Source organism: Numenius arquata, chromosome 9, assembly GCF_964106895.1.
Source record: "Numenius arquata chromosome 9, bNumArq3.hap1.1, whole genome shotgun sequence".
In the NCBI taxonomy this organism is placed as follows: Eukaryota; Metazoa; Chordata; class Aves; order Charadriiformes; family Scolopacidae; genus Numenius; species Numenius arquata.
The window spans coordinates 58,136,324-58,148,071 of record NC_133584.1 but is presented as its reverse complement, the minus strand read 5'-3'; the positions used below and the strand labels follow the sequence as shown (position 1 = coordinate 58,148,071).

The window sequence follows — 11,748 nt, the reverse complement described above, 5'->3', positions numbered from 1 at the left end:
AGCCACGGAGGACCAAATCTATACCTGAAGTCCTTAAAACATTTTAACAGGAGATGTGATTTTGCTGGGTTTATTACGTATATACTATCTATATATTTGCTGTGAAATAGAGCGTTCTTTCATGGGTAGCACTGATGTACTTTGTTTCTTTTAAACACAATATCCAAGCAGCAAAAAGAAGCAGCAGGGGGGGCATCAAGGAAAAGGTGGTTGTGCAAAAGTCACTCCCAAACCTAAGAGATAAAAGAAAGCCATGCAATCGCCATAGGAAAAAAAAAAAAAAAGGAGTTTTTTGTATGTCTTTCCCTTGGTCTCTTTATCAAGGGTACACAAAACAGGCCAGGCTGCGATTCAAGGGCAGGCAGCAGGATCCGAGAGTTTTGTAAGCAGAAGTCAAGCAGAGAGAAATGCAGCCAGACCGTCTGTCTAAGCACGGTGTAGGAGAGAGAAGAAAGCCAGCTGGTGGGAGATAACGAATGAGTCTGATGATGAGCTTAGAAAGGAAAATAACAGACTGAAGGCCAAGCTGGGCTGAAAGAGCTGGATCCGAAAGACAGCAAGCTGCTAATGTGACTGCTGACTCAGATGCAGGTGCTGAGACCAAAGCTCTCTCTTTGATTTCTCCTGCTGTAATGTCCAAGCACTCTTTAGCAGGTTTCATCAACTTAGCGAGGGCCGGAGCCTTCCTCAGAGAAGGAGACTTGCCTCCATGGCCCACGGGTCATCCTCTAGGAGAGTGACAGCAACTTTTTAACAAGGCTGTCCGGCAGAGTGCCCCTGCGCACAGCTTGCAATGAGGCAGGAGCGCTGCAATCCCCCTCTGGGGGAATGAGGGCCAGGGGATTTATCTGGGGGGTCACAAAGTAGGATCTTAGGCTCTGGATACAAGCAGGGACAGTATCAGAAGACTGTGACCCCAGTGCATTCATCCTGTGTGTTTTAAGGGAGATGGGAATGAAGAAAGAAAGATTAAGGAAAGCCATAGCAGAAGCTGGTACTTTCTTAGGAATAGTGACCATAAAGCAGGAGAGAGGAGGAACAGGGAATAAGGATTGAAGTGGAACTCAGAACATCTGGATTCAGCATCATCTTTGACATCAATTTCTGTACAGGCAAGTCCGACTTGCTGAGGTTAAGACAAGCCTCTTTAACCTCCTGCATCGCTGCTCTCTATTCGTGAAGGGGAAAAGGAAGTCTGTTTATCAAGATTTCCTCTCTCTTACCCGTTTAAGGCTTATGTATTTTAGAGGAAAGACTGTGCTATTATGTGTATATAAGCTACTGTAATACACAGCAATGAAAAGTCCGACCTGTGACTCATGCAAGAAGAGTGGATGTTTCAGCTGGCCCTATCTGTGGTCTGGGAGATCCGAGGACTACTTCTAACGCGTCTCTTAAAACACACTCAGAAGCCCAGGCTCTTTGGCAGTAGGCTCAAATTTTCTGCCCGAGTATCCACACGTGTAGTGAAGTATTCAGGGACTGAGAGATCAGACTGCTCTCCCCACACCACTTTCTGCACTGCTTTGGCATCGTAGCCAGCATTTGTCCAACGAGGCACCCTGATGAAGCAATGCGAGCTTGGATTTTTTCCTTTTTTCCACCCCATCTCTTGGCATCCAAGGGCCAAATACTTGGTACAGGTGTGTTAGAAGGGATAATGCTAAGGAATGAGTTTAGCACTCCTCACTTCCTAGCAAGAGGAACTGGTTTTGGACTGAGAGTAGGTCTTACCTTCAGCCAGAACAAAGCAAAGAACTACAGGATAACGGATAAGCCAGCAGAGCGAACAGCTGCAAACTTAAGACACAGCAGGCACCTTCATGCCTTAAACTTTGGGCATGTTCAGTTCTTTTTCTCCAGGGCTCCTAAGGCTCCACTTCTCTCTCTGAAGTCACCAGGAGCAGCAGGAAACACTGGGAAGCATTCTTTCCCTGACCCAGTCCCTGAGACCATCTTCAAGAGCTGGTTAACAGAACAAGGAACCGTCTCACTCTAGAGCTGTTTGGTTAACGCTCTGCCTCAGCCCACGTTATCAGCGAGCTGCAAGGATAAGACCAGATAAAGGTTGCCGTTGGCTAAAAGAACCTCTTCTGAGGCAACTCGCTGCTGCAGTATTTGGTGCTTGAAGTAAAAATCATTACCTTCTCTCCCACTCTCTCCTCTTTGGCTGGTGACACACAAAATGACCAAAACAAAATGCCTCATTCCTCTGACTTGGAAGCTCTTTAACTTCTTGCATTTGGCTTCACGTGCTTTGGACAGGCCGGTTCCCTGTTTCGCTAAGGACCATCTCTGGCTTTTCACACATCAAGGCTGTGTGAGTATATCAGATAAGGACGGGCATGTAGTAAATATGTTCCCTAAAAGACTGTCACCAAGCAGTTTCTTCTCAGCATACCACGTCTCTATTTTTGTTTCTAGATTAAAAAGTTAACAGCCCTGGTTTTCTGTATTTGGCATCTTCTCCCATTCCTCTCTAGCTTTTACTTTACGGAAACTTAAAACTTTGGCCTAACTCGTTTGGTGAAATCCCTGTAACTTGCATGGAGGGCAAGACGTCAGCAAAGCACATCCCTCGCTCAGAAATGCATCTCTCTGCAGAGCTGGCTGCACGCCTGCTTGAATGGGAGCATTTTTTCCTAAGCCTGTCTGGAGAGTTACCGCCGAAGGCTCTGCTTTCGTGGCACTGGAGGCCTCTCTGCGGCCACAGATGAAGTCATCTCGCCCTCTGGTGGGGAAAAACATAACGGTATGGAAGCCTTGGTCTGCATATTAAGAAATAATAATTAAAGTTATTAGTGTGGTGATAATAGAAGGAAAAAGAGCAGGGGTTTAGAGGACTGAAATTCACACCGAGTGTATATCCTGGGGGACGGGGTGTGTGCATGATCACACATGATCTTCCTGCTAAAGAAGGCTTTAAACTAGTTGACTGGAGAGGAATAGAGTTACCAGCAGCCTCGTCAGAGTGATGGACAAGGCTGATGAGCAGAGGGCCCGGAGTGATGTGACAAAAGGGATCATAAAATCAACAAAACAGGGCTTTAGTGGGGTCGCCTCCAGCATTTGCATGTAAGGAAAGAAGTGCCTACAAGGCACCTTTATGATAAGAGAAATCCCCCAAACCCCTTCAGGGAAATCACAGGGACTACACATGATGAGTTAGAGATCTGTGGGGCTGTCATCTTGCTGGGATCAGGGAGATGTGGTGGCATGGCTCCCATGACAAGTATTGCTGTGGAGGGATACAGGCTCTTTAGGAAGGACAGGTCAGGAACATGAGGAGGGGAAGCTGCCCTTTATGTGAGGGAACAGGTGGAGCGCATGGAGCTCTGCCTGGATGATGAACCAACTGAGATCTTATGGGTAAGGATTAACGAGAAGACCAATATGAGTGACACTGTAGTGGGTGTCTGCTATAAGTTGTCTAACCAGGAAGAACAAGTGGATGAGGTTTTCTCCAGGCAGATGGGAGCAGTCTTATGTTTGCAGGCTCTGGCCTTCATGGGGGACTTCAGCTACCCTGGTATCTGCTGGAGGCACAATGTAGCAAGGCATAAGCAAGCCAGGAGGTTCCTGGAGTGCAGCGATAACTTCCTCCTCCAAGTGAGAGAGGAGCCAACAAGGAGGGGTGCTTTGCTGGACATCATACTGATCAACAAGGGCTCACTGGGGATGTAAAGGTCAAAGACAGCCTTGGCTGCAGTGACCATGCGACGGTGGAGTTCAGGATCCCAAGGGGAGGGAGGAGGGTAAAAAGCTCACAACCTTGGACTTCAGGAGAGCAGACTTTGGCCTCCTCAAAGACCTCTACCTGCTTGGTCGAGTCCCATGGGATAAGGCTTGGGGAGAAACAGGGCCCTAGAAAGCTGGCTGATACTCAAGGATCACCTCCTCCAAGCTCAAAAGCAGTCCATCCCAGTGATTGGGAAGTTAGACAAAAATGCCAGGAGGCCTGCATGAATGAACAAGGAGCTCCTGGCAAAATTCAAACACAGAAGAAACACACAGACAGGGAAAGCAAGGACATGGATAGGGAGGAATACAGAGACATTATCCGAGCACGCAGGGATGAGATTAGGAAAGCCAAAGCCCAACTGGAATTGAATCTGGCCAGGGATGTCAAATACAACAAGAAGGGCTTCTATAGAAGTTCATAGATGACAAAAGGAAGACTAGGGAGAATGTGGGCCCATTGCTCAGCAAGATGTGGAAGCAGGTTACACAGAATGTGGAAAAGGCTGAGGTACTGAATGCCTTCTTCACCTCAGTCTTTACTAGCAAGACCAGCCTTCAGGAGTCCCAAGAGAGACACGGGCATACTGGATTGAGTCCAATGAAAGACCATGAAGATAATGAGGGGACTGGAGCATCTCTCCTATGAGGAAAGACTGACAGCTGGAACTGTTTTGCCTGGAGAACAGAAGGCTCAGGAGGGATCTCAAAAATACATATAAATACCTGAAGGGAGAGTGCAAAGAGGACAGATCCAGGGTCTGTTCAGTGGTGCCCAGTGCCAGGACCAGAGGCCATGGGCACACACTGAAACACGGGAGGTTCCCTCTGAACATCAGGAAACACTTTTTTGCTGTGAGGGTGACCGAGCTCAGATTGCCCAGGGAGGTTGTGGAGTCTCCATCCTTGGAGATACTCAAAAGCTGTCTGGACATTGTCCTGGGCAACCAGTTTTCAGTGGCCTTGCTTGAACAGGGGGGTTGGACCAGATAACCTCCAGAGGTTCCCCCCAACCATGACCATTCTGTGAATCTACACAGCTATCAGCAAAAGAACAGAAGCTCTGGCCTTATTTCATGTAGGCTCATGTCTAACTGATCGATATCCTTCTGTCCACCAACGGTTGTGTCTCTTTGGCTTATTTTTAAGCACATGCTCAAATGATTTCCTTGAATGGGCACATCTATTCACAACTTGGCTACTGAAACTGCAATGCTTTGGGCCAGGGCCAGGCCACCAAATCACTATATACTCACCTCTGACAGAAATTAAGGAAAACTGGACAGCAAAATAGATTTGTGGATGATGTGTCAGTGTCAGGGCAGCCATTCTGCACCTCCCTTGTGAAAAGGGAACAAAAATCACAGTTACTGTGAAACCTGGAAAGTGCTTTGAAATGCACAGAAAAACCCACACCCTATTGTTCATTACTGTTATAATTATTATCCACTCTATAATTATTATCCACTTTTCTTCCTAATGACTCATAACCTTTTGTAGTTGTGCAGTTGGGAATTTCACACCACACCAATCGTTTTACAGATTTCTTTTTTTTCTTTTTTTTCACTAATGTTTTTAAATAATGATCAGTACAGTACAAAGCTTAAAATATTGTCAATGTTTTCAACAATACAAAGTCAGCAGATGGGTGTTGGGAAGGGGAGGGTTAACGTGTAACACTCATACCCTTCCCTGTTTCCAAGGAAAAAAAAATACAAACTCTTTTGTACTTCTCTTTAGTAACAAACAGTGCTTAAAAATCATCTTGTCAGTAAAAGCAAGGCACATGAGGAACCCATCCTTGCCTTGTTACACAAATCATTAGGCATAAATACAAGTTTAAGGCACCTCTCTCCATCCTCCCCTTCTGCTCCGGACACCAAGCAAATCTTGTCGGTGGGGATCAGCTGTTCAGAGCAACCATCGACCAGCAGATGGCAAAGAGGCTGTCTCTGAGCCTCAGGCTCCTTCAGCATGAATCCCAAAAAAGGAATAGCATAAGGCACATTGGGATGAATTTTCAGGAGTTGTCCTGCACAGATCCAAGTTGCAAGATCTGCAAAAATACTATTTCAGGACCAGAGATTCTTGGGGGAGAGGGTTAGGACCTCTGTCCCCTCAGGATCTCGGATATGTTCAACCTTTGGTGGTCAGCTCTTCACCAACCCTGCCACTGGTACACCCCTACCAAGCTGTGCCTCCTTAGAGGAACGCCAGGATGGAAGGAGGCATGTTCCAAGCTGTGAGCCCAAGGAGAAGGCCCTTAGAAGCTCTCAGACAAGCTGAGCATTTATCACAGCGGCACTTTGACTCTCTCCGGACCCAGCCCCGGTCTCCTCCAGATCAACGGTGGGGCTTTCAGGAGGGCATCAGCAGCCACTTTCCAGTCCTGGACTGGTTGAGGTGCACAGCATGTGGAGTCTGCCCAGGTTGGCAACCAGGTGCATAAGGCACAAGGATAAAGTCCGGGAAAGAGGGAAAGAAAGAAGCTGGTTGGAGGAAGAGGAGGAGGATGGAGACAGGGATGAAGAAAGCTCCAGTGTTGGTGAGCCCCTTGTGACACAAGGGTGCATCCTCACAGCAGCAGCGATCTGCACTGAAATTCCCTGCTAAACCAACCCATCATAGTAACCAGGAGGTCAACTCCAGGTCTGAGTGCAGGGCCACATGGGGACGTGAGTGGCTTCACCTGAGGTGCAACATGAGAATATGTAAAAACTGACCACCACTGTCACACAATTGCTCCAGAAGGAGAAGTTTCACTTCTGCCAGACCAGGGAGGAGAGGACCCGTGACCAGAAATACCTCAGAAGAACCATGTGGGCACGTCCTCTACTTGTCCCTGTACTAGATGGCATTACTGTACTCATCCTCCTTTGACAAGGGCAGGACATGTCATCTATTTTCAAACCCTTGGAGAAGGAAACAGTTGGGTGATCCCTTCCTTTGGTACCAGTATAACTCTAGGGAGCAGCAGAGCAGGGTTTGCTATTGGCAGGAGTGTTGGCCTCTGCTCCGGCCCTTCCCTGCAGGCAGCAGCGTTGTCCAAGCTGGCTGAAAGCTAAAACCAGCAGAAAATTACTGACATTTTTTCTGTAGGATTGGTTTTCTGCTGGTCCAGCGCCCGGCACCGGCTCGCTCTGTGGTAAGGTGACCTTCTGTGCAAGGCAAGGGGAATGATGAGGTGTAAGTGGGACTATCCCCACTTGCCACTCCCCCGAAGGAAATTTGCTGTTAGGTCAGCATGGCTGTACCGTCAAAATACACCGCAGGAAATGAAGTAATTAATTACTAAGCAGGACTGGATGTAAACCAGGAGGCCTAGAGTGATGTGAACGGGTGGATTAGATGACCTCCTGAAGGTGTTCCTATGGTTTCTTCTCCTGTACTCAAAATTTACTTCCCTCCCCCTTTATATTTAATATTTGTCAATAGGGCCACGAGTTTCAAATTTGTGCACAAAACACAGGACACAGCAAACCACCTATTAACAGATCTGTCTGCAGAGACGCCGCTGTCTGGCCCACCTTGCTGCTCCAGCACCACAGCACTGTCTCCTTCAGGCTAATCTTGACCCAACTAGAAGTCTCTGCAGATGGAAAAGCCAAAAGGAAAGCCTTCCTGGATAATAAACCATGCGCGCGCGCACATACACAAACACACACACATCTCAAAAGTTAAAAAAAAAAGCAGATCAAGTGCAGAAATCAGTGCTTGTCGTGACAAATCATATCCCCAACCCTAAACTCTGCCTGCTCAGACCCAGCGATCACAATTCATCTGCCTGCCCTTGGATTCAGTGAGACAAATCTGCGGCTGGAAGAGATCCCATGGCTTCCCTGCTTTCTGCAAAGATTCATACCTCCCAGGAATTTGCCAGACGTCAAGGCCTTTGAGGTTGCAGGTCTTTATAGCTGGGAGGAGCCATGCCAGGATTTACCGTGGAAAGCAAGCAGTGGGTGAAGCAGAAGGTGTCTGGGCTGCATGGACCATATCTCTGCATTGGCTCTGAGCATCCTGACCTGCAAGTGCCGCCAACTTCAGTGCAACAGTGATGTTCCCCCCTGATGTTCCCCCCAAGCAAGCACAGAAGAGACTCATCTAGCGGGGGCCGCAGTAAACCAACCCTTTCTATACCTTGGACAGGACTGACCCATGGACATTAAGTGTCCCTGACCACTGTTTTTGCTACTTCACACAGGAATCACCAAATCTCAAGGACAAACCCATCCCAAGGTTGCATAGGACCCTAATACCATCACCCTGCTCCTGCCTTTAGCCGTTCTACCTTCTTCTAGTGCTGATAAAAACGTGCCAGATTCACAACCCCACTGGTCAGAGAATATCAACCCTGCAGCTTCAAGGTCAGCTTTCCCACAAGGCCCACCAAGGACTTCTTGGTGTCCTGAAAAGCACCATTGAGAGGGGAATAAAGACTTTCATACTTTCATACCCTTTTGGCCATGACCACAATAGGGCTGTTGGAGGCCCACGGCCCAGAGCCTTTCCCGTATCAGACAGGTCACACCCAAGTTGCTCTACAGTGCATGGACAGCGTTGGAGGGCAGACTCCCTAGACAGATGATACAGAGTCAGTCCATAAAGGAATGCATGAACCCGTCACACAAGCAGCCAAAATGATGCACCCAGCATCAAAAGCATGTCTCCTCCTGAGGCCAGGATGGCCTCAGGGGTGCTCAACCTCTGCCACTGCTACTGAGGAGGGTTCAAAACCATCTCCAACCTGACTCAGGCCCAGTTCCTCAAAGGCAACTAAGCACTTACTTAAAATGAAAATTAGGAACCTTTGAAGACCTGTCTTGTAGGCTACCAAACAGCCATCAGGACTGCCATTACCTTAGATCAAATTCATGCTGAGAAAGACCCCATCTCCTGTTAGTAATCCTTGGAACGGTGTGACTCCTTGGTTTTGAGGAGCTCCACTGTAAATGGTGCAGTCATACAGAAACAGAAGATGGAACTGACCTAACATCTCCACCTGTGCTGGACCCACACCAGTCACCAGCAAACACAGGGCTCAGGTTCAGACCCAGTTCCTCCTAGAGGACCCAAGGTCAGGCCTAAGTCTTCAAACATGCTTTGCCAAAGCCACCTCAGCAACCTGGCGTTGAGATACTTGACAAGGGGACAGTAGAGAGAACCAGGCTTAGCCCAGCTGGAGTAAGAGAAGGATTATACCAGCCACTGTGTCACACATGCCCTTGCAGCTGAACTCCAGAAATGCAGACTCCTCCTGAAACCTTGCTACTGCCTTTGATAGCAACAGGTTTCCCACAGATAGCAGAAATGGCAAAACCCAGAGAGGTCATCACATCCAGCTGTGGTCCTCACAGAGCATTCTCCGCTGCGTTGTTAGCCCTGGCAGACCCTTCTACAGTCCCACAGCCTTCACGCTGCCCTCCCTGACATTCAGCAAGATATCACCCACAGGTTTACCAGAATGAACAAGAAACCTCTGCCTATTCCAGCATCCTTGGTTAAATCATGAATTGTTCTGGCTTCAAACTCCCCATGTCCCCCTGGATGGCAAAGGGCACTCCCTGCTGTGAAAATGCATCCAGCATGAAGTCTCCAGCCCTCCGCCCGAGCCCAGGGTCCCGGTTAGTCACAGCGTGTTAGGCAAGTAAGACAGTCTCTAATATGTTATGCCCCTTTTCTTGATTTTCACCACCCCGGTGATGTCACGCCTGTCACATTTGTGACTCTCAGGAGTCCTTTTTAGCCAGGCTGGCCTTGATCCTGCATCGCAGGATGTAAGCTGTGATGGCACTACAAGCCGCCAGGCCAAAAAAAGAGATGCAGGAGAGATAAACGGAGAAAGGCCCATGTCTCTTCAGGAAAATCTCCTGCCTGTTCTTGTAATCCAAAAGAATGGCCTCCAGCTGTGATAGGGTGCAGATGGCCAGGAAGGTGTGGAAGATCTGATGGGCATGGCCAATGATATCGCAGGAGCCAGGGAAGTACTTCTCAGGGACCGGGCAGGAGAAGAAATAAGCGCTGATGAGGAAAAACAGTATCTGGTATGTGTGGTACCAAGCAGCATCTTCCTCACAGCCCCCTAGGTGACACACAACCACCCGGTGAGCGACGGGACTGATATCCAAGATGAAGGCCAGCCCGGCTGGGATCACCTGGCACATCTTCCTCATGATGGGATAAGGCCGTCGGTACCGGTATTTCGCGTAGCAGCAGCCGGCACACGACAACCAACCACAGAAAGCAGCTGCCGGCAGGAAGAAAAGCCAGAACTTGTCGTACCAGGCTTGGTCGGAGCTGTAGTAGAAATGAGCCAGGGCACTACCATACTGGTAGATGCCGACTCCAACGTAGTCCACGAAGTAGAAGGTGTAGTGGTACAGCTCCGATTTGGACTGCAGCAGGTGAGCCAAGAGGCTGCAGGTCAGGTAAGTGACGGAGGAGAGGACAAAGATGAGCAAAGGCAAGGACCACGCGTCCACGGGTAACTGCTCAGCCTCCACGAATGTCTTGAATCTCAGCAGCACAGCCAGCGCTGCCAGGAGATGAGTCCACACGTTGACCACCTCGTTGTGCTTCTGGAAGAGGCTGAAGAAGTAGTACCGCCAGTCCTGGCCGGTGGGACGGTAGCCGGTGTGGATGTACGGCTCACGGAAGAGCTGCGGCACCTCGCACTCTTTGACTGTGCAAGGCATCTTGGGGAAACCATCCTCCAGCAGCCTGGGGAGACGGCTGAGATGCTGCCCGCTGAGGGACAACGTGCTGATCCGCTCCAGGATGGCTGTCATCTCGCTGTGTGCGGTGGCTGTGAGCCCGGCTCTGGGGATCGTCGTCTTCGTTGTCCTGCAGGAAGGGGAATAAAAAGAGACATTAACAGTGATGCATCAGGGAGAAGAACGTGCTGCCTTTCCTGGGTGGGATGAGCCATGGTGCTACCAAGACACTTCCCTTAGGGGAAAGGGGCTTTTCTTGACTCGTCAGACCTAAATTCAGTCTGGAGAAGGATGGCACAGCCCTGTCCCTGCAGTCAGATGGGCACAGCCATGTCACAAGCCTGTCCTTCTTCCCCACTTCCTCGGCCACTCAGCTTGCAGCATGTTCAGGAGTAGCCAGGAGCTGCCAATAAGAGGGTACAAGAAGCAGTTAGATGTCAAGAAAGCACCTGATGATTTGTGGAGGGGATTTTTCACCCCGTTCCCCAGAACAAACTGCTCAGGGATAAAATTGGGATGTAATTACTCATCTAAGGGACAACCTGCCTTTCTGCACCTGCGTGAAGAGGGTCCCAACCAAATTGTGGAGGTGACAAATAAGCTCGGCTTCCTGCCACACGACTCGCACACGGGTTGCACGCCTGGCGCTGCTGCAGTGAGTGGGCCAGAGGGAGAAGGGGAGAAGCCCACAGTCCCCAACCTGCAGCCTTCCTCCCTCCACGTGTAAGAAGCAGCAGGACTGGGAGGTGACGGAGAAACGAGAGGGTCCTGGCTGCAGGTTGGGTATGGCATGGAAGCCTTGGAAGCATCTGCGGAGCCGTGCTGAGGGCCTGCAGGACGAGATGTGCCTGGATGCTCAGAGCAGCCAAACCCCAGCGCTGGGCACTCCTCTGCCTGCTCTGCTCCTTGGCAACCTCCGGAGTTGCTAAGCTCTGGCTGGAAAGATTCAGATTCAGGGCACAGCAGGATCCTAATGTCTGGAGGTCACCTCACAGCATTGAATTCACTCCCAATACCCTCCGTTTCCCTTCTACCCTAGATATTTCTCTTCCCTGCTGCCACACAAACGAAAAAGAGGAGAACTCGTCGCACAGATGCTCATGCTGGAACTGAAATTGATGCTGATGGAGCCCCACCAGTTTCTGCAGGGCTGTGGTTACCCTTGTGCAGCCAACACATACGTGTTTGCAGGAGCAGAGCCTGCCTCCTAAGCTTATATGTGCCCGACGAGAGCTGCGGTGGATGAAGGTGGTCAAAAATAAGTACATGCAAATGAGTGTTTTGCCTGAGTGTGGGAAAT

General features: G+C 49.4%; 1 protein-coding gene across 1 annotated transcript; it reads right to left on the bottom strand.

Annotated features, from left to right (window-relative positions):
• Positions 1-9,464: 9,464 nt before the first annotated feature.
• PAQR8 (progestin and adipoQ receptor family member 8) lies at positions 9,465-11,163 on the bottom strand. Its single transcript, XM_074153757.1, has 2 exons — positions 10,988-11,163; positions 9,465-10,540 (listed from the first exon to the last, which is right to left on the bottom strand). Exon 2 carries the CDS (start codon positions 10,521-10,523, stop codon positions 9,465-9,467), a length of 1,059 nt encoding a protein of 352 aa, XP_074009858.1. The 5' UTR covers positions 10,524-10,540; positions 10,988-11,163.
• Positions 11,164-11,748: the final 585 nt, after the last annotated feature.